This window comes from Panthera tigris, chromosome E3, assembly GCF_018350195.1.
Source record: "Panthera tigris isolate Pti1 chromosome E3, P.tigris_Pti1_mat1.1, whole genome shotgun sequence".
NCBI classification, from domain to species: domain Eukaryota; kingdom Metazoa; phylum Chordata; class Mammalia; order Carnivora; family Felidae; genus Panthera; species Panthera tigris.
The window spans coordinates 26,235,234-26,262,849 of record NC_056675.1 but is presented as its reverse complement, the minus strand read 5'-3'; the positions used below and the strand labels follow the sequence as shown (position 1 = coordinate 26,262,849).

General features: G+C 46.5%; 1 protein-coding gene across 7 annotated transcripts in view; it reads left to right on the top strand.

Moving 5' to 3' along the window:
• Positions 1 to 27,616, top strand: part of VPS35L (VPS35 endosomal protein sorting factor like) — a 122,056-nt gene that overhangs the window by 666 nt on the left and 93,774 nt on the right. For 2 of the 7 annotated variants that reach the window (XM_042972085.1, XM_042972086.1), the window contains 7 exons: positions 13,778 to 13,877; positions 15,977 to 16,135; positions 16,349 to 16,504; positions 18,320 to 18,442; positions 20,755 to 20,779; positions 23,689 to 23,762; positions 27,016 to 27,144. In XM_042972085.1, the coding sequence (XP_042828019.1) occupies positions 16,472 to 16,504; positions 18,320 to 18,442; positions 20,755 to 20,779; positions 23,689 to 23,762; positions 27,016 to 27,144 (384 nt within the window). In that variant the 5' untranslated portion in view covers positions 13,778 to 13,877; positions 15,977 to 16,135; positions 16,349 to 16,471. The other 5 variants (XM_007087303.3, XM_042972084.1, XM_042972087.1 and 2 more) reach the window with 5 other exon arrangements.

The window sequence follows — 27,616 nt, the reverse complement described above, 5'->3', positions numbered from 1 at the left end:
ATGGTGCCGACGAACTGCTCAGTGTGTCCGTCCGCCCCTCACAATCATGGCGCTCCCAAGGCTCAGCTGCTGAGCATCTGCCCCTTTCAATCATGGCGGCCAGAGCGGAGCGGGGCGGGGCGGGGCGGGGTCTGGGAGGGAAAAACGGGCTGGCGGTCCTGGTGCAACTGCTCATGTGACCGGGAAGATGGCCGTCTTTCCCTGGTAAGGAAGAAGCGGTGGTTGGTTTGGGAGAGGGACTATATCTGCTGTCTCTGCGAGTGTGAGCTTGTGTGAGTCAACGGGAATTGCTTTCTTGGTGAGGTGCTGGTGGAGCCTCCCATTCCGTACCCGGTTGTTTTGACCGCAGAATCCCCGGTCGCTACCCTGGTCCACAAGAGGTCCCTGAGGCCCCACGGGTGGTTCCCTCCCGGCTACCCGTTCCTTGCACCTTTCACGCTCCCCTCTCCATTCACTCCCTAAAGAAAACTCAAGTTCCCCGGCTTCCTGTGTCCCTGGTTCTGGGGGCGCTGCGTGCAAAGAGTGGTGGAGTCAGCTCGGTCTGGACGATAGGGGACACCTAGCTGTTTCCAGTGCTACTCGGCTCACCTGGAGGACACTCGATTGCTTCTCTGTGAAATGGCTGCCCTTCGTCCCACTGTGTGCAGGGCTTCCCGCTGGGCACTGGGGATGCACAGTCTGCGGACGTACCCCTTGGCCTTAAGGAGTTAGTTTAGTGGAGCAGACACACCGAGTAGAAGGGTCATGAGATGTAATTTCACCTGGGCCTTGGGGAAGGCTTGAGAAAGGCAGACCCTTACATGGGTTTCGGAGAGTAAATAGGAGCTCAGAACAGGCGGGGACAGCGTGTGCCCTGGCTGACCGGCGGGCAGGGCTCTTGTGGTTGGAGTAGCTGGGAGTGGCTCGTGCTGAGGGTCCCGCCGTGCTGTGTGTGCGGGAAGAAGTCAACAAGCTGTGATGGTTCTAGTGGGTTTATTTGGGAAATAGATGGGAGGTCTACCCTGCATCTCAGAAAGGGAGAGGAGGGGTTTTTGTTTTTTTTTTTTTTTTAATTTAAATCGAAGCTAATTAACACACAGCGTAGTAATGGTTTCAGGAGTAGAATTTAGTGATCACAGCAAGTGCCCTCCTAATGCCCATCAGCCAGTTAGCTCACCACCCCCCCAACACCCCTCCAATAACCCTCAGTTTGTTCTGAGTTTGAGTCTTTTCTGGTTTGCCTCCCTCTCTGTTTTTATCTTATTTTTGCTTTCCTTCCCCTGTGTTCATCTTCCCCTATGTTTTGTTTCTTAAATTCCACATATGAATGAAATCATATGATATTTGTCTTTCTCTGACTTATTTTGATTGGCATAATACGTTCTAGTTCCATCCATGTTGTTGCAAATGGCAAGATTGCATTCTTTTTGATCTTTGAGTAATAGTCCACACACACACCCCCCACATCTTCTTTATCCATTCATCACTGTGGACGTGTGGGCACTTTCCATGATTTGGCTCTTGTTGATAGAACTGCTATCAACATTGGGGTGCATGTGCCTCTTCGAATCAGCCTTTTTGTATCCTTTGGATAAATATCTAGTAGTGCAATTGCTGGGTCGTAGGGTAGCTCTATTTTTAATTAAAAATTTTTTTCTTTTAATGTTTATTTGTTATTGAGAGACGGAGATAGACCATGAGCATGGGAGGGACAGAGAGAGGGGGAGACACAGAATCCAAAGCAGGCTTCTGTCTCCCAGCTGTCAGCACAGAGCCCGATGCGGGACTCGAACTCACAAACTGCAAGATACGACCTGATCCGAAGTCGGACACTTAACCGACTGAGCCACCCAGGTGCCCCTCTATTTTTAATTTTTTGAAGAACCTCCACACTGTTTTCCAGAGTGGTTGCACCAGCTTGCATTCCCACCAACTGTGCAAAAGTGTTCCCCTTTCTCTGCATCCTCGTCTACGTCCATTGTCTCCTGAGTTGTTCATTTTAGCCATTCTGGCAGGTGTGAGGTGGTAGGGAAATCACTTTCTGATCTTTCTTTCCAAATGTGGTTTCCCGTGAATGAGTAAGTGAGCAAATGAAAGAATATACAGCCCTAGACTCTTGAAATATTGACAGTTAAGCAGCTTCCTTCCAAAGGAAGGAATCCTCAAAACCCATTTTTCCTCAAAATCCATTTTTTAATCCTCAGAACCCATTTTTCAGATGAGGTCATGGAGGCAGACAGGTGAAGCAGTTAGTCTTTTTTTTAATGTTGGTTTATTTTTGAGAGCGAGCGCGCTCGTGAGCAGGGGAGGGGCAGAGTGGGGGAGGGCAGAGCGAGAGGGAGACATAGAATCCGAAGCAGGCTCCAGGCTCTGAACTGTCAGCACAGAGCGTGACGCAGGGCTGAACCCACGAACCGTGAGATTATGACCTGAGCTGAAGTCGGACACTTAACCCACTGAGCCAGCCAGGCGCCCCTTTCCAAATTCTTGATACATTAAATCTGGATTGAATGCCACTGAGTTTCCTTGGATCTAGTGATTCGAAGCACCTTTTAGGGAATCATTAAGGTTTAAACACCAAGAACAATGAAAAACATCTGGCTTCAATTAACTTGTCTGCAATTTTCTGATCAGAAAACCCGGGGAGATGGTCTTTTAATCTCTGCTTCCCAGAACAGTTTTACCTGTGACAGTTTTACTTTAAATCACAAACAGAGGTGCCATATGCCTTTTAACTTGTAGGGTTTCCAAAGTTCCTAAGCTGACTGTGCTCTCGACATTCCTGTGGCAGCCCGTGTTCACCCTAAAGTCTCCCAAGACTTGTTGTTCTTCAAATTAAAAGAACTGCGTTTTAACCCTGGTCGTGCCTGGCATGGGGTTTGGCAGAAAGGAGGGGCAGTAGTAGTCTGTGGGATGAGTGAGGAAACAGAGAAGGTCTACAGAGGAGAAATGTGTTTCTGTCGCTAAATTTGACATTTACAGAGACGTGTGTGTGCGCACGCCAGGCACGGTGTTAAGTGTTGAATGTGCAGCATCCCATTTAATCCTCAAAACCCATTTTTCAGATGAGGTCATGGAGGCAGACAGGTGAAGCAGTTAGTTTCCTTAAAGTGGTACAGCCTTCAAGGAGCAGTGAGGTGTGGAGTCCAGAGGCTGTGATCCTAACCATTCCCAGCAGCTGGACCTCCCACCCATGCCCTGGGCTGCGGGGCTATAAATCACCCGAGGGAATTTGTTAATGTGCAGACCCTGATCTGTGGTATTTCCACACTCCCCTGGTGATGCCCTTGCAAAGTGATCTGTGAGCCACACTTTGAGTAGCCAGCGGCCAGGCCAGGAGTGGAGGTGGGAAATGTTGGCCTTTTCTTCTGTGGCAGCTGCCAAGGATGCACATGAGCCTTTGGAAGCTGGGATGATGGGGGATTTTTACCGGCTGCTGTGTTCTGAGGGGGAAAAAAAGCAAGGTAGGGATTTCTAGAAAATGTCCGCTGGGGGGCGCTGTTGGCCTTAGCAAAGACCCAGGCATTGACAACCATGCTTTTTAGCATCTCAAACATTGGGTAAACCGCTGAGCCTGACCGGGAATTTGAGGGAATAATGGAAGAAGCGATAGAAAGATCAAAATAAAGCTGTTTGATGTGGAATTTCGAAAGGGGTAAATGTTTCCTTTTTTTTTTTTTTTTTTTTACATTTCTCCAGAAACTATTTATTTTTTTCCCCAAGGAATTCCTTCCCTTCAAACTTGTAAAAAAACAAACAAACAAAAAACTATTTCAGGACGCCTGGGTGGCTCAGTAGGATAGGTGTCTGACCCTTGGCTTCTGCTCAGGCCATGATCTTGTGGTTGTGGGATCGAACCCCATGTTGGGCTCAGCACTGAATGTGGAGCTTGCTTGGGATTGTCTCTCTCTCTCTCTCTCTGCCCCTCCTCCCTCATCCAAATAAACAAATTATTTCAAAGCTTGGTTCTTTAAAAGAAAAACTAGACAAAGGTAGACAATTGCTTAAGGTTCTTAAGATGATCCATGGATGGTCTCCAGAGCTCCTTCCTGCATGAGAGTCAGGCTGCCTGGGTTTTTGTGTCCCTGTCACGTGCTGCTGTCCCCTCAACTCTAAGCCTCAGCTTCTCTGAAAAATGGGCGTAATGATAGCATCTTAGCATTAGGCAGTTGGTTAAACAAGGAAGTGCGGGGAAAGGGCTTGGCCTGGATCCTGCTGTACAGCAAGTCCATTGTAAACGAGAACTATTATTTGATTCTGTGTATCCAGTCACCCTGTTCTTGGGATACAGTCTTGCTCAGCTGTGGATTGATTTGTTAATGATTATTACAGGGATGAAAAACATTTGCAACTGAATTTCAGGTCCGGTTACATTTCTACTCATTCCACTAGATTAACCTTTCAGAGTTCTATTGATAAAGGTAAGAATGATCTGAAGAGAGAAAAAGTGTAATTTGATTTTTAGACTCCCTTATGGCCACTGATGACTGTTATTCCAGTTTCCTTATTCTTGGGGGGGGGGGTCTTTATTTTATAAATCAGGGATTGGCTGGCAGCATATTAAAGGGAGTCGGGAGGTACTTGGGGGGAACTGAGTTGGTTAAGCGTCCAACTCTTTATTTCAGCTCAGGTCATGATCTCACAGATTGTGAATTCAAGCCCTGCATCAGGCTCTGCACTGACAGGGTGGAGCCTGTTTGGGATTCTCTCTCTCCCTCTCTCCTCCTCCCCTGCTCATGCTCAGTCGCTCTCTGTCTCTCAAAAAAAAAAAAAAACCTTAAAAAAAATTAAAGGGAGTCAGGAAGAATATTTCATATTTTTGGAAGGGGAGGACTGGTATGCTTGGTAAATGTGACCCAGAGAGACCAGGCAATATATCGTGATAGGGGTTTTCCTTTCCAAAAAAATAAAAAGTAGTGGGGTGCCTAGGTGGCTCAGTCGGTTGAGCATTCAACTCTTGATTTCAGCTCAGGTCATGATCCCAGGGTTGTGGGATCGAGCCCCATTTTGGGTTCCATGCTGAATGTCGAGCCTGCTCGAGATTCTCTGCCCCCTCCCCCACCAAAAGAGGTGAAAGCAGTAGTTCTTTAAAAAAATAAATAAAACATAAAAAGTAGAGATGAATTTGTATTGTTGACTGGCCTTCCTCCTTTCGTGCTCACAAAGCCATATTTATTTAGAAAGGGATAGAAGTCAAATGACCTGAGATCTCTGTTCTCTCATACTGAGTAGGTTTCTGGGTGGGTGGGCTCACCCATAAGGCTGACTGCAGGGTGTTAGTTGGATTTGGGGTTCCTTAAGTACTAGTGAAGGCACACAGCTGTGAGTAGGGCAGAGGGTGAATTCAGGGGACGCTCAGGCCGATGAACAAAGGGGATCAGCTTTACGCTCTTTGAGACCTAATTCTCCACGGGGTTTTTAAGGCTTTTTTTAATATTTATTTTTGAGAGAGAGAGAGCGCGTACACGTGAGTGGGGGAGAGGCAGAGAGAGAGAGAGAGAGGGAGACACAGAATGAGAAGCAGGCTCCAGGCTCCAAGCTGTCAGCACAGAGCCTGATGTGGGACTCAAACCCACGAACCCCGAGATCATGACCTGGGCCGAAGTTGGACACTCAACTGACTGAGCCATCCAGGCACCCCAATTCTCCATGTTTTTAAATTGTTTCCCTTTTGATGAGCCGGAGAACAGTCAAGCTGCTCCCTGCAACACTTTGCCCAGAAACGTCCTCCTGCAAATACCCCGTTCCGTCGCATTCAAGTTCTGCCGTCCACAGGACACCAGGGTGTGAGCACAGTCCGGGACGCCGCGTCCTGACTGGGATCGCCTCTCCGTGTCCAGTAGCACAGTCCCCGTTTCCATCTGCGGCCTCGCTGGTCTGGCCTAGGCCGTCTGTTCCACCAGCTTCTGTTCGCGACCCCTGGCGTCTTCTCCAGGAGGGCTGAGGCTTTCTCTGCAGCTCTCCAAGCCCTCACCGTCATCGCCCCTGACCGTCCACTCGGGGCGGTGGCTTTTCTCGCCGGTCTTGGAAAACTCTTCCAGCCTGTGCCCGTTCCGGTTCCAGACCCGCTTCCTCGTTTTTAGGTATTTGTTAAGGCAGCAGCCCCACTTCTCAGTCCGAGGCTTAGTCCGTTCGAGCTGCTGCTGTAAAAAAAAGAAAAAGAAAAAGAAAAAACACAGATGCGGCAACTTACAACAAAAAATACTTGTTTCTCCTGGAGGCTGGACGTCTGGCCAGCCCGGTGAGGCGAGGCGCCTCCTGCTTTTCACCCAGTGCCTGCACTGCGTGTCTTCACGGGGCGGGGGCTCTCTGGGGTCCCGGTTATCATGCGGCTCCTCCCTTGAGACCTCATCACCTCCCAAAGGCGAGGTTAGGATTTCAGTCAGTGAATTTGGGGGGTTGGGGGGGGGGTGGGGACAAACATTCATACCATAGTGCATCTTCTGTGCTGGTTGACCTGAGTTTTAATTCTACCTCTGTTTTATTTTATTTATTTTTTTATTTTAGAGAGCAGGGGAGAGGGGCAGAGGGAGAGAGAGAGAGAATCTGAAGCAGGCTTAGTGTGGGGCTCGACTTGGGGCTCAATCCCACAACCCAGGGATCATGACCTGAGCAGAAGTCAAGAGTTAGACGCAGACACTTAACCCCCTGAGCCACCCAGGTGCCCCCTACACATATTTTAAATACTATAAGATACTGTTTTTTGTGGTCACTAATCTCTTTATCCACAACTTTACCTTTTTTTTTTTACTCTTCGAAATGTATGCATAGCCTATACATATGTACATACGTGTATACACAGTGTGTATGCACATATATACTATGTATATAGTTTTTTGTTTTCAGCTGGGATCATTTTGTTTCTCTGTGTAGCTTGTTTTTATTTTCTATTTTTTTATTTTTATTTTTTTTACTACTTTCAGAATCACACTACAATTAAATGTGCTTCTTATTTTTTATTTTTTATTTTTTTCAATATATGAAGTTTCTTGTCAAATTGGTTTCCATACAACACCCAGTGCTCATCCCAAAAGGTGCCCTCCTCAGTACCCATCACCCACCCTCCCCTCCCTCCCACCCCCCATCAACCCTCAGTTTGTTCTCAGTTTTTAAGAGTCTCTTATGCTTTGGCTGTCTCCCACTCTAACCTCTTTTTTTTTTCTTCCTTCCCCTCCCCCATGGGTTTCTGTTAAGTTTCTCAGGATCCACATAAGAGTGAAACCATATGGTATCTGTCTTTCTCTGTATGGCTTATTTCACTTAGCATCACACTCTCCAGTTCCATCCATGTTGCTACAAAGGGCCGTATTTCATTCTTTCTCATTGCCACGTAGTACTCCATTGTGTATATAAACCACAATTTTTTTATCCATTCATCAGTTGATGGACATTTAGGCTCTTTCGATAATTTGGCTATTGTTGAGAGTGCTGCTATAAACATTGGGGTACAAGTGCCCCTATGCATCCATACTCCTATATCCCTTGGGTAAATTCCTAGGAGTGCTATTGCTGGGTCATAGGGTAGGTCTATTTTTAATTTTTTGAGGAACCTCCACACTGTTTTCCACAGTGGCTGCACCAGTTTGCATTCCCACCAACAGTGCAAGAGGGTTCCCATTTCTCCACATCCTCTCCAGCATCTATAGTCTCCTGATTTGTTCATTTTGGCCACTCTGACTGGCGTGAGGTGATATCTGAGTGTGGTTTTGATTTGTATTTCCCTGATGAGGAGCGACGTTGAGCATCTTTTCATGTACCTGTTGGCCATCTGGATGTCTTCTTTAGAGAAGTGTCTATTCATGTTTTCTGCCCATGTCTTCACTGGGATTTTTGTTTTTCGGGTGTGGAGTTTGGTGAGCTCCTTATAGATTTGACCGATATGTCATTTGCAAATATCTTTTCCCATTCCGTTGGTTGCCTTTTAGTTTTGTTGGTTGTTTCCTTTGCTGTGCAGAAGCTTTTTATTTTCATAAGCTCCCAGTAGTTCACTTTTGCTTTTAATTCCCTTGCCTTTGGGGATGTGTCAAGTAAGAAATTGCTACGGCTGAGGTCAGAGAGGTCTTTTCCTGCTTTCTCCTCTAGGGTTTTGATGGTTTCCTGTCTCACATTCAGGTCCTTTATCCATTTTGAGTTTATTTTTGTGAATGGTGTGAGAAAGTGGTCTAGTTTCAATCTTCTGCATGTTGCTGTCCAGTTCTCCCAGCACCATTTGTTAAAGAGACTGTTTTTTTTCCATTGGATATTCTTTCCTGCTTTGTCAAAGATGAGTTGGCCATACGTTTGTGGGTCTAGTTCTGGGGTTTCAATTCTATTCCATTGGTCTATGTGTCTGTTTTTGTGCCAATACCATGCTGTCTTGATGATTACAGCTTTGTAGTAGAGGCTAAAGTCTGGGATTGTGATGCCTCCTGCTTTGGTCTTCTTCTTCAAAATTACTTTGGCTATTCGGGGCCTTTTGTGTTTCCATATGAATTTTAGAATTGCTTGTTCTAGCTTCGAGAAGAATGCTGGTGCAATTTTGATTGGGATTGCATTGAATGTGTAGATAGCTTTGGGTAGTATTGACATTTTGACAATATTTATTCTTCCAATCCGTGTAGCTTTTTTTTAAAGTGTAGTTCTGTACATGCTGTTGTTGGTTTTTCTTTAACGGGAAACTCTTTCCGTCATGACTGAAGGACCGTTTCACTAGGTGCAGGGTTTTTGTCTGGCAGTTAATTTCTTTGGTACTTCACTGGTACAATCCCTTTGTCTGCTGGCTCTCCTCTCTGCTGAGACAGTAATATAATCGTCACCCTTTGAAAATAAGGTGTCTTTATTCGTTCTAAGAAATCCTCTATTTTTAGCCATTTTACTATGAAGGCCCTAAGTATGGTTTTTGTTTTCTTTTTTGTGTGGGTCCTGCTTGGGGCATGTGTGTTTCTTGAATCTATAGCTTGAGGTCTTTAGTTTGGAACAATTCTATTTTGGTTTAAAAAAATTTTTTTTCAAACAAGACCCATCTATTTGCTGTCTACAAGAGACTCATTTTAGTTCTGAGGACACCTTTAGATTGAGAGTGAGGGGATGGAGAACTATTTATCATGCTCCTGGAAGCCAAAAGAAAGCTGGAGTAGCCATACTTATATCAGACAAACTAGACTTTAAATTAAAGGCTGTAACAAGAGATGAAGAAGGGCATTATATAATAATCACAGGGTCTATCCACCAGGAAGAGCTAACTATTATAAATGTCTAGGCGCCAAATACCCGAGCCCCCAGATATATAAAACAATTACTCATAAACATAAGCAACCTTATTGATAAGAATGTGGTCATTGCAGGGGACTTTAACACCCCACTTACAGAAATGGATAGATCATCTAGACACACAGTGAATAAAGAAACAAGGGCCCTGAATGATACATTGGATCAGATGGACTTGACAGATATATTTAGAACTCTGCATCCCAAAGCAACAGAATATACTTTCTTCTCGAGTGCACATGGAACATTCTCCAAGATAGATCATATACTGGGTCACAAAACAGCCCTTCATAAGTTTACAAGAATTGAAATTATACCATGCATACTTTCAGACCACAATGCTATGAAGCTTGAAATCAACCACAGGAAAAAGTCTGGAAAACCTCCAAAAGCATGGAGGTTAAAGAACACCCTACTAACGAATGAGTGGGTCAACCAGGCAATTAGAGAAGAAATTAAAACATATATGGAAACAAACGAAAATGAAAATACAACAATCCAAACGCTTTGGGATGCAGCGAAGGCAGTCCTGAGAGGAAAATACATTGCAATCCAGGCCTATCTCAAGAAACAAGAAAAATCCCAAATACAAAATCTAACAGCACACCTAAAGGAAATAGAAGCAGAACAGCAAAGGCAGCCTAAACCCAGCAGAAGAAGAGAAATAATAAAGATCAGAGCAGAAATAAACAATATAGAATCTAAAAAAACTGTAGAGCAGATCAACGAAACCAAGAGTTGGTTTTTTGAAAAAATAAACAAAATTGACAAACCTCTAGCCAGGCTTCTCAAAAAGAAAAGGGAGATGACCCAAATAGATAAAATCATGAATGAAAATGGAATGATTACAACCAATCCCTCAGAGATACAAACAATTATCAGGGAATACTATGAAAAATTATATGCCAGCAAATTGGACAACCTGGAAGAAATGGACAAATTTCTAAACACCCACACTCTTCCAAAACTCAATCAGGAGGAAATAGAAAGCTTGAACAGACCCATAACCAGCGAAGAAATTGAATCGGTTATCAAAAATCTCCCAACAAATAAGAGTCCAGGACCAGATGGCTTCCCAGGGGAGTTCTACCAGACATTTAAAGCAGAGATAATACCTATCCTTCTCAAGCTATTCCAAGAAATAGAAAGGGAAGGAAAACCTCCAGACTCATTCTATGAAGCCAGTATTACTTTGATTCCTAAACCAGACAGAGACCCAGTAAAAAAAAGAGAACTACAGGCCAATATCCCTGATGAATATGGATGCAAAAATTCTTAATAAGATACTAGCAAATCGAATTCAACAGCATATAAAAAGAATTATTCACCATGATCAAGTGGGATTCATTCCTGGGATGCAGGGCTGGTTCAACATTCGCAAATCGATCAACGTGATACATCACATTAACAAAAAAAAAGAGAAGAACCATATGATCCTGTCAATCGATGCAGAAAAGGCCTTTGACAAAATCCAGCACCCTTTCTTAATAAAAACCCTTGAGAAAGTCGGGATAGAAGGAACATACTTAAAGATCATAAAGGCCATTTATGAAAAGCCCACAGCTAACATCATCCTCAACGGGGAAAAACTGAGAGCTTTTTCCCTGAGATCAGGAACACGACAGGGATGCCCACTGTCACCGCTGCTGTTTAATATAGTGCTGGAAGTTCTAGCATCAGCAATCAGACAACAAAAGGAAATCAAAGGCATCAAAATTGGCAAAGATGAAGTCAAGCTTTCACTTTTTGCAGATGACATGATATTATACATGGAAAATCCAATAGACTCCACCAAAAGTCTGCTAGAACTGATACATGAATTCAGCAAAGTTGCAGGATACAAAATCAACGTGCAGAAATCAGTTGCATTCTTATACACTAACAATGAAGCAACAGAAAGACAAATGAAGAAACTGATCCCATTCACAATTGCACCAAGAAGCATAAAATACCTAGGAATAAATCTAACCAAAGATGTAAAAGATCTGTATGCTGAAAACTATAGAAAGCTTATGCAGGTAATTGAAGAAGATATAAAGAAATGGAAAGACATTCCCTGCTCATGGATTGGAAGAATAAATATTGTCAAAATGTCAATACTACCCAAAGCTATCTACACATTCAATGCAATCCCAATCAAAATTGCACCAGCATTCTTCTCGAAACTAGAACAAGCAATCCTAAAATTCATATGGAACCACAAAAGGCCCCGAATAGCCAAAGTAATTTTGAAGAAGAAGACCAAAGCAGGAGGCATCACAATCCCAGACTTTAGCCTCTACTACAAAGCTGTCATCATCAAGACAGCATGGTATTGGCATAAAAACAGACACATAGACCAATGGAATAGAATAGAAACCCCAGAACTAGACCCACAAACGTATGGCCAACTCATCTTTGACAAAGCAGGAAAGAACATCCAATGGAAAAAAGACAGTCTCTTTAACAAATGGTGCTGGGAGAACTGGACAGCAACATGCAGAAGGCTGAAACTAGACCACTTTCTCACACCATTCACAAAAATAAACTCAAAATGGATAAAGGACCTGAATGTGAGACAGGAAACCATCAAAACCTTAGAGGAGAAAGCAGGAAAAGACCTCTCTGACCTCAGCCGTAGCAATCTCTTACTCGGCACATCCCCAAAGGCAAGGGAATTAAAAGCAAAAGTGAATTACTGGGACCTTATGAAGATAAAAAGCTTCTGCACAGCAAAGGAAACAACCAACAAAACTAAAAGGCAACCAACGGAATGGGAAAAGATATTTGCAAATGACACATCGGACAAAGGGCTAGTATCCAAAATCTATAAAGAGCTCATCAAACTCCACACCCGAAAAACAAATAACCCAGTGAAGAAATGGGCAGAAAACATGAATAGACACTTCTCTAAAGAAGACATCCGGATGGCCAACAGGCACACGAAAAGATGTTCAACGTCGCTCCTTATCAGGGAAATACAAATCAAAACCACACTCAGATACCACCTCACGCCAGTCAGAGTGGCCAAAATGAAGAAATCAGGAGACTATAGATGCTGGAGAGGATGTGGAGAAACGGGAACCCTCTTGCACTGTTGGTGGGAATGCAAATTGGTGCAGCCGCTCTGGAAAACAGTATGGAGGTTCCTCAGAAAATTAAAAATAGACCTACCCTATGACCCAGCAATAGCACTGCTAGGAATTTATCCAAGGGATACAGGAGTACTGATGCATAGGGGCACCTGTACCCCAATGTTTATAGCGGCACTCTCAACAATAGCCAAATTATGGAAAGAGCCTAAATGTCCATCAACTGATGAATGGATAAAGAAATTGTGGTTTATATACACAATGGAATACTACGTGGCAATGAGAAAAAATGAAATATGGCCTTTTGTAGCAACATGGATGGAACTGGAGAGTGTGATGCTAAGTGAAATAAGCCATACAGAGAAAGACAGATACCATATGGTTTCACTCTTATGTGGATCCTGAGAAACATAACAGAAACCCATGGGGGAGGGGAAGGAAAAAAAAAAAAAAAAAAGAGGTTAGAGTGGGAGAGAGCCAAAGCATTAGAGACTGTTAAAAACTGAGAACAAACTGAGGGTTGATGGGGGGTGAGAGGGAGGGCAGGGTGGGTGATGGGTATTGAGGAGGGCACCTTTTGGGATGAGCACTGGGTGTTGTATGGAAACCAATTTGACAGTAAATTTCATATATTAAAAAATAAAAAAAAAATTTTTTTTTCTTTCTTTTTTTTTTTTTTAAAGTTTATTTACTTAGAGAGAGAGAAGGCATGTGTACAAGCAAGGGAGGGTCGGGGGGGGGGTGGGTAGAGAGAGAGAATCCCAAGCAGGCTCCACACTGTTAGCTCAGAGCCTGATGCGGTACTCGAACGCACAAACTGAGAGATCATGACCTGAGCCAAAACCAGGTGTCAGAAGCTCAACCGACTGAGCCCCGCAGGCGCCCCTAGTTTGGAAGAATCTTAGCTGCCATCCCTTCAAATACTGCTGCTGCCCATTCCTCTTCCCGTTTTTCTCTGCCCGTTCTGAGACCTTCCCTTCCGCCCCGAGGCCTTTCACATTGCTCTTCTTCCCACTCAGTGTGGATACTTTGTCCCCTTGTCTATCTCGTGATCCCTTCACAAGACCCATGAAATCGGGTGCTCTTTGTCTACTTCTCGCTCGGCTACTTTCTCTGGCTCCACAGCGTTCGTGAACTTGGTGGGGAGAGCAGGGCCGGCTTTCTCCCTCCCCCTGCACGCCCCTCTCTTCAGCTCCTCCTTGGGCGCTGGCTGTCGGGGGGAGAACAGTGTGTGGGGGAGAGTTGACCTCACTTCATCCAGTGCCCTTGGTTCTGGCGTCTGGCCTCACGGGTCCCGGATCCCTGGGTGGCATTGTGCACCTTCAAACTGAGTGTTAAAATTCTCTGCAGCGTTTCTTGGGCTCGGTAGAAATACTGTTGCGCCATGAGCCGCTGTAGCCCTGAGAAGGTCTGAGCAGATGGTTTGAATGTGTTCTGTATCTCCTTCAACTGATGGTGGCGGTCTGGGATTTGTCCGCCAGGCATTCCCGGGGGAGGAACTACAAGGCAGAGTTTGCGTCCTGCCGGCTGGAGGCTGTGCCACTGGAGTTTGGGGACTATCACCCGCTGAAGCCCATAACCGTAAGTTTTTTTTGTTTTTTTTTTTTTTTAAATTTTTTTTTAACGTTTATTTATTTTTGAGACAGAGAGAGACAGAGCATGAATGGGGGAGGGTCAGAGAGAGGGAGACACAGAATCTGAAACAGGCTCCAGGCTCTGAGCTGTCAGCACAGAGCCCGACGCAGGGCTTGAACTCACGGACCATGAGATCATGACCTGAGCCCAAGTCGGCCGCTTAACCGACTGAGCCACCCAGGCGCCCCCATAACCGTAAGTTTTGTCACGAGGCCCTCTCAACCTCTCTAACCTCTCTAACCTCTCACTCCTCAAAATGACAAGCCGGGTTCCTGGGTCTTTCCCACTTGCCGGCCGGAGCTGCTTTTGCACATTTCTATCGGCCACTTTGTTCCCAGGCCCTGGTTTTCGTGACGTTGACCTCACCCACCGTCATGTTCCTTGTGCCCTTGCTCACATTTGCGAGGTTGTCACGAGCGGGTGATGCCTTTGCTCCTGATGTGGGCGTATAAGCGAACCCCCTTCTTAAGTTTGCCTGTCCTCAAGATGCTGTTCTGAATGGCGTCTTCATCTGTGTGAGTTATTTAAAAAGCAAAGTGAAAAGCAGGCCAGTGATATAGATGGTCCCTCTCTTCTGGGTTAGCACTGGTTCACCAGCAGATAATAGAAGCTGTGTGGCTGTCATCACAGGTGGGGGTGAGGGTGACAGACACATACCTTAGAATGCCCAGAGGCCATTGCATAAAGCAGGAGGTCACAGCTGGAGTGTCTGCCCTCCCCCTCCCCCCCAGGCCCTGTGGGCTTGTAGAGTCACGACTGAGACACCAGTGGGTCGTTTCCAATCTGAGAACTCACTCCTGTGGACACAGACCAGCCACATCAGCTCCAGGCTTCCATCCTGCAGCTTTCGTGACACGAGAGCAGGGAGTTTCTCTTTTCTGGTTCTGTGTCCCTCCCTGACCCAGGCTGGTGCCCCGGGGAAGGGAATGTGCTGACTGACTGGGTTGGGGTAGAACCCCTCCACCCCAACCAGGCCTGTAGGAGCCGAGAGTCGGGGAGGGCCACTTTCCCAAAGAAAACAACTGCCAAGCCTGGGAGAAGGGGGGACAGATGCCAGGCAGACAAAATGACAATTGTGTACCAATAGGAGGCCCTTTGCCAGATCATCCGGGGTTGGTGTCAGACCCTACAGGTTTAGGGCAAGCTCTTCAAAAAGACAGTCCTTGCTTCAGACACCCACTGCAGATTTGGGGGACCCCAGGCCACCCACTGATCAACTGTCTGCAAATCCAGACCTCCCCTCAGGCTTGATAATGTGCTAGGAGAGCTCAGACAACTCAGAAGCCCCGTGTTTACAGTTTTATGTGAAGGATACAAATGAGCAGCCAAATAAGAGACAGGTAGGTGAGGCCCAGGAACGTCCTGAAGACAGAGCTCTCTGCCCTCTGCCTATGGAACAGGTGTATCACCTCCCGGCACATGGTGCAGCCACCAGCCAGGAAGCTCCACTGAGCTTTGGTGTGTCCACACTTTGTGTTGGGGTTTCATTACACAGCGTGACGCAGTGATTCCTTGGCCACATGACTGGACCTGATCTCCAGCCTCCCTCCCCTAAGGTCAGGCTGATACCCCCTGACTGTGCTCACAGGAGTGGTCTTTCTCATGACCAGCCCCCATGCTGGTCTTGTTACCATCAAGTCATGTGTGACTGAGGGGCGTGTGAATGACCGACACTCCAAGGACCAGACCCTCCTTTCCCAGAACCAGGACAAAGGCTGGTCAAGTTCTCTTTTATCCAGCCCTTTCTTTCATTCTATCACATCCCGTCCTCTCTGAAGACGGGTTTTCTCTGCCTTCCTGTGGATATGCCCAGAGTGTCCATTACTTCCCTCAGCCCCTGGGTTTTCAGAGCTTCTTTGTTTAAGGAGGAGAGTGGAGCCCAGCCAGCCCTTCTGGATTTTGTGCTGCATTTTCAGCAGAAACACTGGTTGGATCTTCTTGGCTCAGGGGTTCACCCCTGATCTGGTCATCTGAAGTCAGAAAGAGTTGGGGGCCAGTGGAACAAAAACATGGCTTCACACCCTGACACCCCACCTGTCCCTCAGTGCTCAGCAGGATGTGGCATTCGAAGTTCTTCGAAAAGGAAGGAGATCGTGTTAAGTCGCAGCTTCCGATGCAGTAGATCCAAGGTGGAGCTCCAGAGTCCGTGTTTTTTGACGAGCTCCATGTGATGTGGCTGCTGCTTGTCTGGGGACCTGCTTTGTGTAAGAGGGCCCTACCAGGGTGCAGTTCGATCCCACCTTCTAATCCCTTCCTCCATAGCTGGGATTTTGAGTCCTCTCAGTTTGTCACAAAATGTAAGTGTCCCTGCCACAAAGCAATGGTCAGTTCAACTAAGGGAACGAGGGAAAACGCATTGAGTGTTGGGGGAAGGTCATAGGAGATTCCTGCTTTACCTGCTCGGGTTTTCCCCACAGGTCACAGAGTCCAAGACCAAGAAAGTGAGCCGGAAAGGCAGCACTTCCTCCACGTCCTCCTCGTCTTCCAGCTCTGTAGTGGACCCACTGAGCAGTGTGCTGGATGGGACAGACCCCCTCTCCATGTTCGCGGCCACGGCTGACCCTGCAGCCCCGGTAACACTCCCTGCTCGTGGTCAGTCCTGTGGGGGCAGGGCTGGCGGCTTTTCTTTTTGTTTAAAAAAAAAAAATTTTTTTTTTTTTTTAACATCTATTCATTTTGAGAGACAGAGCATAAGTGGGGGTGGGGCAGAGAGAGAGGAAGACACAGAATCTGAAGCAGGCTCCAGGCTCCGAGCTATAACCACAGAGCTGGATGCGGGGCTTGAACTCAAGAGCTGTGAGATCATGACCTGAGCCGAAGTCGGTTGCTTAACTGACTGAGCCTCCCAGGATGCCCTCACTTTTTTGTTTCTAAATGGCACAGATCCCACATTGTCGTTGCGACAGTTTTCAGGATCCAGACACCCACAGGGTCCCCCTTACAGAGCCCTCCTCTCCCCACCCCCCCCACCCCCCTCTGTGAGAGGCTAGTGCGGATCTTGGAAGTTTCTTCTTTTCTTTATTAAAGCATTTTAAAATTCATTCTTGATTTTAATTTCACCCTTTATTATCCTTTTTTTTTTTTTTTTCATTTATTTTTATGTAATTCTGTAAGCAAACCACTGATTTCTCACGTAGAAGAGTTAAACGCTGGGCTAGGCAATGTGTGTTTAAGGTTTTGATGGCTACTCCCAAATCATTCTCCAAAAAGGCTTCACCATTTATACCACCCCCAGCAGAACTTCAGAGTGTCTGTTGTCCTGCATCCTTGCCAGCTGGGACATTACCAGTCATTGTAACTTCACCATTTTGGTGGCTGAAAGATGATTGTTTGCCTTTCCTTGATTCTCAGTGAGCCTGAGTGTCTTTTGATCTGTTTATTGGCCCTTTGGGGTGAATTGGCCTGAAAAAGTGTTATCTAGTAAACCTTTAGACTTATTTTATTCTGCACTGGGGGACTGTCTGCCTTTGCTTATACTTCCTTTTCTTTAGCTTTTCTTTAAGTTTATCCATTTATTTTGAGGGAGAGAAGGAGAGAGAGAGGGAGATAGAATGCCAGGCTGGCTCTGCACCGTAAATGCAGAGCCTGATGTGGGACCTGAACCCAGAACTCTGGGGTCATGACCTGAGCCGAAACCAAGAGTCAGACGCTTAACCAACTGAGCCACCCAGGCGCCCCTTTTCTTTAGCTTTATGAGATAAAATCGACAGAGGAAATTGTGAGACTTTTAAAGTGTCAGCGTAATGACCTGGTACTTGTATGCACCTGTGAAACCATTCCCCCCATTGAGTTAGTACACCCATCACTTTACGTATTTACATTTTTTTTAATTTGATGAGAACATTTAAGTTCTGCTTTCCTAGCACATAATCAGTTTTACCCTGCCATGTTATCAACTATTGCGTTTGCTTGTAGTTTTTGTTTGTTTTTATTTTGAGAGGGAGAGAGCAAGCAGGAGAGGGTCAGAGAGAGAAGGAGAGACAGAATCCCAAGCAGGCTCTGCACTGTCAGCACAGAGTCTGATGTGGGGGCTCAAACTCAACGAACCAGGAGATCATGACCTGAACTGAGATGAAGAGTCAGACCTTAACTGAGCCACCCAGGTGCCCCTATACTTTGTGGTTTTTAAAAATTTTTTTTAGCGTTTTATTTATTTTTGAGAGAGAGTGAGGGAGGGGCATAGAGAGAGAGGGAGACACAGAATCTGAAGCAGCTCCAGGCTCTGAGCTGTCAGTACAGAGCCCAACGCGGGGCTCAGACTCTAGAACCATGAGATCATGACCTGAGCTGAAGTCAGATGCTTAACTGAGCCACCCTGGTGTCCCTATACTTTCTTTTTAAAGATGAAAAGGATACTGCTGCTGAGACCTTGTCTTGCCTTTCCATAGGACAGCTCTAGAAAGAGACGAGACCGAGATGAGAACTCCATCGTAGGATCAGACTTTGAGCCCTGGGCCAGCAAACGAGGAGAAATCCTTGCTCGGTACACGACCACAGAGAAGCTGTCTATCGTGAGTACCAGCGCACTCTTCTCCCAGGGCCTGCTTCCCATCTGGTAGGGATTTCTTTTTGTTAGGATTCTGCCCCCAGGTGCCTGTACAGGATCTCCCCACCCCCCACGCCAAACAATTCTCTGACACCGGCTGGGTGTCCTGCAGCTCAACTCAGTTCTGACACCCAGATCCCTGGAGCTCATGTCCATTCCTGCAAGTCAGGCGCCTAGTCCCTCAACCTTCTCTCCCACTTCACAGTCCTCTGTGAGTCCATGTTGTCACCTGTGCTTCTGACCGTCTGGCTGTGCGTCAGACTCCCATGATCCCCTCCTTGGGTTCGGTCAATTTGCTAAGTGGCTCACAGAACTCAGGAAACCCGTTTACTCACGAGATTACAAGGATATTAAAGGCTGCAAATCAACATCCATTTGAAGAGAGACAGAGAGCGAGGTTCTAAACAGAAGACCTTCTGTCCCCTTGGGGTTTGGGGTCCTACCGGATGGCATGGACATTCTGTCTCACCAGTCAGGAAGCTCTCTGAACCCAGTCCTTTTAGGTTCTTAGGGAGGCCTTAATAAATAGACGTGATTGATTCAATCTTCAGCCCCCCTCTCCCCTCCCTGGAGGTCAGGAGTGGCACTGAAGGTTCCAGCCCTGCAATCAAATGTTTGTTTCCTCTGGAAACCAGTCCCCATCCTTAGGTGTGTCCAGAAGTCACTTGATTAACTTAACAAAGTCTCCTTGACCACTCTGAGGGCTTAAGACATTCCAAGGGTAGTAGGAGCTTCTGGGCCAGGAACAGGATCAAGACGCAATATGTATTTCTTATAAATCACAATATCACAGCTAATGTTGCCCAACTCCTGGGCTCTGTGAGTTTGGCTCATTATGTCCATGTTAGTTGGGAGCAAATGTGCTGGTTGGTTTCTCAAAAAAATGTGTTAAGAATCCAGGATCTGGCACCGTTCAGAGAAAGAATCGGAGCCCATCTCTGGGGAGGTTTGAGTTGGGAAGTGAGGAGACTGACGCCCCAAAGAAGGTTTACTTCTTCCTGTGGCTCCAGTTTTCTTCCATGGCCTCAAGTTCACCGGGTGGCCTCTGGACCAAGTCGTTGGCTTGTGCCTGTGGATGTGAGGGGGATGAGGCCGACGATGTGTGGGGGCAGGTTGCTCACGTGATGAAAGGCTCTGAGCTGAGCCAGCCAGGGAGAGCAGGGGAATGCCTGGGTTACTGAGGACGAGATCTGGGAGCTTCTGACCCAAGCCCTCCCTGATGACGTGATGACGTGATGACGTATGCCACAGTGACGTTCCTCTCTTGGCACTGAAAGGAAGTGGAGAGGTGGGTAGTTCAGGGTGGTGTGGCGGCTCCAGAGTCATCAGGGGTCTGGCTCTTCCTGTCCTGCTGCCCTGCTGTGTTCAGGGTCGCCTCATGTCCAAGTTGTTGGAGGAGGAAAAGGGAAAGTAGAATGCACCCTCGCTCATATAAGGACCCCTCCCAGTGTCCCCATCCACACACCCAGCCACATTTGTCCTCCCAGTGTCCCCACCCACACACCCGAATTTGTCTTGAAGGTCGTCATGGGCCATATGCAGATGGAGGGGATGCTGGGAAATGCGACAAATGTGCCCATCAGAAATCCGGGCTGTGAGTACGGAGGAAGGGGTGAACTCGGGGGGCAACCAGGAAGGCTCTGTGACGACGCCTCTCCCCACTTCCTCTCAGGGTTTGCACTAGGTGAGCAGTGTGCAGGCAGAGTTGCTGGACCGGTAGTTTGGTTCTGATTTTCTGAATGCATGGAGTTAATTTAGAGCAGTGATTTTGCAGCCAGGAGTAATTTTACCCCCCAGCGGACACATGGCAATGTCTGGAGGCAGTGTTGGTTGTTGCACTGTGGAGGCGTTGCTGGCAATCTAGTGTGTAGAGAGCAGGCGCTGCTAACACCCTCCATGTACAGGACCGTCCCCACGCAACCGGGTTTCCCTGCGCGTAACATCAGTAGTGCCCAGATTGTGAAGCCCTGACGTAGAGTAAGCTAACTGCTACCTCCTGACGCCATTGTCCTCAAAATTTTGCTCTTTGTTGGCTCACTTTGAGTGTCCTGAGCTGAGTGAAAATTTGAATCTTCGGTAGTTTTTGGTGAGCTGTGTTTTCCTCCTTTGATGAAATAATTGTTTTGCATTTGGATAAGTAAGTAGCTTTGCTGGAAAATAACAGATCATGTGGCCTTAGTGTAACTTGAATATTTAAGTATCTTACAAGTTTTTTTTTGTCATAGAAACGGTATTAAGTTTTAAAAAATACTAACAAATTGTTACTTGCCTCTGCAGAATCTGTTTATGGGATCTGAAAAAGGTGAGTTTGGGTTGTTGTTACTCTTGATGGGGAATTGGCTCATTACCTTTAGTATAAAAAAGTTTGCAGTATCCACACTGGTGTTTAATTCCATTAAAGCTGTTACTTCCTAGATTGTGTACAGACTTAGCAGAACTGAAATACATACTCATGTGATGAATGGGGGGAAAAAGACAAAAGTTATTAAAAGTACAACATGAGCTCACTGTTTGAATTTAGACAGAGCAGTAGCATCTGCTCCCTGTCCCCTCCTCAGCAGCTGTAGAATGGTTAAAATTCTCCTTTTTAGAGATCCTTTACTTTGCTTTAAGTCTTTATCCCTTGTGAGAAGGCAGACAGGCTAGGGATGGGAGCCACAGTCTTACCGGCCACGGGTCCCTGAACACGGCAACACGGCAGTGCTGTTTCTTCAGCCTGGATACACGGTCAGAGGCTCTGACCAGCGTGCCTCAGACTAGCTGTGCAACCTTTATAGACATAAAGACCATGGGGCCCTGTTCCACTTGTTGAATGTATCTTGAGGAATGGGACCCAGGAATTGGTGTTTTTTTTGTTTTGTTTTGTTTTGAGGCTCCTAGGCGATTCTGAGGCAATGGACACAGCTCAGCTACCCACGGGGTACAGATGAGCATAGCTGTGGTTTACGTGCAAATCACGAGTATGGCAGCTGCGACTCTCCCCCGTTGTCTGCAGGTGGGGGCAGCACCTGAGTAATCAAGAGAGTGGGAGCACCTTGTGAGGGCCATAACTTTGACCCCAAACCGTGAAAAAGTAAATCCTACTGTTGCGTAGCCACCAGTTTGGAGAGATCAGAAAGATGGACGAGATGGCTTGCTGGTGGGAACGTAGAGCAGCAGGAAGGCTTATGTTGCCAGTAGGAGGTTAAAACGATAAAACCACTGTGTAAAGAGCACTTTCGCGTTATCTGTTAAAATTGAAGTTGGGCCAACCCTTGGACCCGACAATTCTACTAGGATATACTCTAGATCAGAAATTAGCAAACTACATCCTGCAGGGTAAGATCTGGCCCCCTGTTTAAGTTTGGAAGTAAAGTTTTATTGGAACACAGCCATGCCAGTCTGTTTACATATTGTTTGTGGTTGCTTTTGTGCTGTAATGGCAGAGTTGAGTAGGTGTGAGAGAAACCACGTGACTCACAAAACCTAAAATATTTATGAAGTTTATTTTGAGAGCGAGCATGGGTATGAATAATTGGGGGAGGGGCAGAGAGAGGGAGAGAGAGAATCCCGAGCAAGTTCTGTGCTGTCAGCACAGAGCCGGACATGGGGCTCAGTCTCGTGAATTGTGACATCATGACCTGAGCCGATATCCAGAGTCTGATGCTTAACCAACTGAGCCACCCAGGTACCCCATAAACGTAAAATATTTCTATCTGACCCTTTAGGGAAAGTGTTTTTCAAGCTCTACCCAAATCCATGTTTTTTTGTTTGTTTGTTTGTTTTGAGATAGAATGTGGGGGGGGGGAGGGGCAGAAAGAGAGGGAGACACAGAATCTGAAGCAGGCTCCAGGCTCTGAGCTGTCAGCACAGAGCCCGAGGCGGGGCTCAAACTCACAAGCTGTGAGATCATGACCTGAGCTGAAGTCGGATGCCCAACTGACTGAACCACCCAGGCATCCCCTTGTTTTTCTTAAAGTGTGGTCCAAGGGCCAGCTGCATTAGTAAGGCAGAGTCCCAGGCCCTGCCAGGCCTACTAAAAATCAGTCTCTGTGTGTTAATTCATCTGTAAGTGACTCCTCTGAAAGTTTGAGAAGCGCTGCCCGCTGCCCTGAAGAAATGTATGTGTATATAAACCAGAAAACACAAATGTTCACAGCATTATTTACTGTAGCCCCAAATAGGAAACAACCCAGACATCCATCAACAGAGTAAGAAGTACATTGTGCTGTATTAACACAGTGGAAAATAATAAACAGGGAAACAGCTCTGTGCAACAACAGGGTAAAATTCATGAACTAAAGATAATGGTTAACAAAAGAAGTAAGACGGTATATGAGCAAGGTGGTGGTTACAAAGGTTATGATTATCTGTTAAAATGTACATATGTGCACTTTCTGTACATATTTCAAAATAAGAGGAAAAGTGGAAATGAGGTAAAAAAACAAAAACAGAAACCAGTACTGGGAAACTTAGTTGTTTTTTTAGCAAATAAATAACTGTGCCTTGCTCTCAGCTGATCCCTGACAAATCGGTGAGTTTGCAACAGATCTGAGACGCTAGTGCCTTAAAAGAATGAACTTTCATTCCTGAGTTTGGTGGGTGGGAGCAGGGGGACCTCAGAGCTAGAACAGAAGCCCCTTTCAGATGGGGACAGGGTTCTGAGATAAGAGTCATTGGAGAGCCAGCTGGACAGATAGCCTCGCCCTGTGGTTGGCCCACAGCCTGGAGGGTGTCCCTTCATCTCTGACAGGTGATGGAAGGAGGCGTGGCCAGCCCTGTTTTCTTGAAGAGAGGGCTTTGAAGCCCTCGTGCTGGGCACACAGTGACGTGGTTGTAGTGGTGTCAGAGTGCTTCCGTCCTGCACTGAGTGCGAGCCTGAGAGGGCCTTTTGTTGGTAGAAAACAATCACATGCTGGATTTTTGGCATCCCCTCTGGACTGCCTTTCTTTAGCAAGCAAGTGAGGCAGGGAAAAGTTTGTAATACCGAATGGAGTGGAACCATGGAGGCTGGCCCCACCGAGCTGGGGGGGCAGCTTTTAAACAAAAATGTTTCCGGTGGAACTTTGGTTATGTAAGGACGTTGTTTTCAAAATCGTGGCGTTGTCTGTAATGAAATTGTTCCCTGGCCTCTTTATTCACAACGAAGCGTAGAGTGAAAGATGCCTTTCCCTGGGGGGGAGTTGGTGTCTGAGAAATCCATTCTGTGTGACATGAATCTATTCTGTTTAGGCAAAGCGACCGCCACGTCCGCCATGTCAGAGAAGGTTCGGACCAGGCTGGAGGAGCTGGATGACTTTGAGGAGGTGAGCAAGTCATTTGCTGAGCACAGGGAGGATCATGCTTTCGTTCCTTCTTCCAAGTGAGATTCGTCTTGGTGGCTGCTCTTTGATTAATTCCCAAGCCGCACATTGTGCTCATTCCTCCTGAGGCACCAGCTGATCAGGGAAATGTGCCAGCCGTGCGGTTGGCCACGCTCACAGGAGTTGCCGTGGGCTGGTTTTCTGAAGGCGTCTTCTCACTGTGATGCCTGAGCAAACCCAGATCGTGTAGGGGGACAGGATTTGACGTAAAATCCAGCAGGAGCCATCTCCTAGGGAAGCCGCCTTGCATAGATAAGGGTCCTACCTTGTGCAGAAGCTGCACTCCGCTGCTCTGCTGGCTTGCTGTGGCCCCCAGGAGTCATTCAAAAAATACGCTTTTAAAAAACATGACTCACTTGCCAACTCTTAAAAATGGGTAAGTTTCACATATAAGTCAGATTTTTTTTTGTTTTTAATTCCACCTGATAATTGTGAGTCCACCTTCCTGCAGTTAACCAGGGCACGCGCCATCCAGGGTACACAGTCCTCCCTTTCCCGATTGACTCATAAACACTACTAGCCTGGCCCCTGGAGGCAGGTGGGTTTGCGTCTTCTGGGATGGCGTTTAGAGAGGCAGCATAACATTGCGAGTAAGACAGACTCTGGAGCCAGACTGCCTGAGTTTGAATCTCAGCTCTACCATGTGGCAGTTCTGTGATTTGGGGCAAGGTGCTTAACAGCTCTGTGCCTGAGTTTACTTATCTGTAGAATGGGGATGCTGCATAGTACCTGCTTCTTAGAGTTGTAACTTAATGTATCTCAAGTGTCTAGACCAACAGCCAGCACACATGGGATGCGCTCTGCACGAGTTATTTGGTGTCCCCACCAGCCCAACCTGAGTCTAGAGGCTGTAGCTCAACTGCTTATTAGTAGAGTGCCCTTGGGCGTTCCCCCTTCCTATATCCGCTTCCCTGATTGTAACATGGGGATAAAGAACATAGGTGTGTGGATCCAGTGCTGATGCTTTGAAATCCACAGAGGGCCGTGTGATGGCAGTTGCCATCGCGGGGTCCTGCCTCTTGGCCCTTGGTTCAGGGTCCTTCCGGCTCTGAGACCAGAGTTTGGTGCCCAGCAAAGTCTGTTAGTCCACATCTATTCCTCAATTCGGAAAGGACACGTTTTGAATTAGGGCGACCGGGAGCCTCGGTCTTCATATCCTCAGCCAACCTTGGCTGGTACGAATGGACTTGCCGAGCATTTTCACCAAAGCTCTTCCATCTGAATGTCACTTGAGCTGGCTTAAGTTGCAAATGGGGACTCTGTTGCAGCATACGGGGGCACTACCCTGAACCCAAGGGCACAGCAGCCTGGAACCAAGAGCTAAAGAATCGCCCAGACGGCTACCAACTGTCCTCTGCCTCTCTCTTTTCCATGGAGCCTCTTGTCACTGCCTCTCTGGTTCTCTCTTTTATTTTTCCCCCTGCAGGTGGATTTTCTTGCTTCTCCGTGCTCATAGCAGCAGATGGCTGCCCCATGGCTTCCAAGCAAACATGGTTTATCAGTCAGGGCAAGGCTAGGTGATACTGCGGTAACAAGTGAACCTCCATATCTCAGTGGCCTAATGTAACACAAGTTTCTTTCTTCCTCACATTACTCATCCTGTGAAGGCGACAGACTCGCCATCATCATGTAATGCTGCCATCTCAACAGAATGTTCCCAGGTTCATCACAGTAGAGCTGAAAAAGGGTCACTTTTCACTGCCTCAGCCCAGAAGGGACACAGGCAGCTGTGCTCATGGCCCATTCGCCCAAGTTAGTCACGGAGCTCCTCCTACTGCCGAGGGATAAGGAGGACCCTGTCTCGTAGTTCAAGTGACCAGTTGGGATCAGTCCAAATTTCCTGAACATCCTACATGTATTTCCTTAGTAAAGAGTTCTTGGGATTCCAGGGAAGATTGATTGAAAAGAGATTTGGTTCCTGGTCTCATGTGGGTTAGGACGACCCTCGCTCCTGTGAACTTTGTAAATAGCATCTTAACGGTAGCCGAGGATTAATGAGCAGGTACCACGTGCCAAAGGCTGTGTTAAGTCTTTATGTTTATTTTTAATTCATCCTTGGGATGGTCTACCTTTCTTCTGCCAGAGCTTTCTTTTTTTTTCTTTTTTTTTTTTTTTTAATGAATGCCAGTATTTTTTTTTTTTTAAATGCTTATTTAATGTGTGGGTGCACAACTTGGGGAGGAGCACAGAGAGAGGGGGAGACAATCCCAGGCAGGCTCCACCATGTCAGCACAGAACCTGATGAGGGGCTTGATCCCACAACCCTGGGATCATGACCTGAGTCAAAATCAAGAGTTAGACATTCAGCTGACTGACTGAGGTACCCAGGTGACCTCACCACAGCTTTTTGATATGGTCTCCTTTCTGCCCTGAAGGCACTCTCCCTGGTCTAGGTAAAGCCCCTGCCCTCCACTTTCCACATTGTCCGATAACACCCGCACACCATGGAGCATTTGTCCCAAGTATCACTTCCTCCAGGAAACCATTCTTGACCACCTGTCTAGAGGCCATTCCTTTGTTACCATATTTCTTCCTTTCTGAGAGAAAGCCTTTCCCCCACATTTGACTATCCTTGAAATTGAGCTGTGTTTCTTATTGATGCATGTCCGTGACGGGTATTTTTTTCTTCCTTGATAGTACACCAAGAATTGTGCTTCTTATAATTGGCACCTCAGATTCAGTGAATCTGCTATAGGTCTGCATAGAATTGTTTCCTCTGGAGCCTTTACCTCAGTTTTCATTAATATCCATCTCATCCTTTGTGCATTAAACTCTGTTAGCATAGAAATAATGTCTTTTTGCTCACCTTTGTATCTCGAGCATTTGGTGGCCCATGGCTGGTCCACGGTAGGTCCCAATGAGTATTAAATAAGGTGGTGGATCCTGTTGTCCTGGTATAGATGAGGCTCTGGGAGGAGAGCTGCTCACCCAGAATCACATGGCCAGTGAGTGAGTGAACAAGGGGGTTGACTTAGGTCTGACTTGCTCCAAGGCCCATCTCAGTGCCTGCACTCTGTCCGTCTTTGCAGAAAACTCAGAGGGCCTCTTCCGTCACAGGACAATACTATCAGTCCTGGGGGGTTGTGAGGAAAACTTAGATACTGAAGCTCAGTCAATACTCAGTATTATTCATGGGGTTGGTGACCAAATAATGTTTTTCCTTTTGTGTCAACACCTTCCTACTTTCTGCCCACAGGGATCCCAGAAGGAACTGTTGAACTTGACTCAACAGGATTATGTGAACCGCATTGAGGAGCTCAACCAGTCTCTGAAGGATGCATGGGCCTCGGACCAGAAAGTGAAGGCTCTAAAAATAGTCATCCAGGTCAGGTCTAGTGATTTTTTTTTTTCTTTTTCCCCCAGAATTTCCTATGTAAAACTTCTTTTGTAGATAATTAGGGTTTTTCAGAGGCCTGCCTTCAGAGTCTTACCCTACTTTTTTTAACCTGTTCCATTTTCACATACTTATTGTGAAAGGCCATGATTATGAATGTTTTATTGAGGGCCACCATGTACACCTGCACGGGTTGTATACTGCACAATTCCAGGACATTCAGCTTGGATTACAGAATTAATGATTCCCTCTGGATTGTGCAGTTCAGTGGCCTTGGTACATCTGCTGACACAAATTACAATTTGTACAGACTAAAGATTGACCAACTATCTTGGGTTTCCTTGATCAGATTTCCTTTGTATCTTTGGGATTAATGGTTGTGTGTCACTGATATATGCATTTCTGGCTCATTCTACATAATCACGTGACAAAACATGTTCACAGTGTTAGGAGACGTACATTT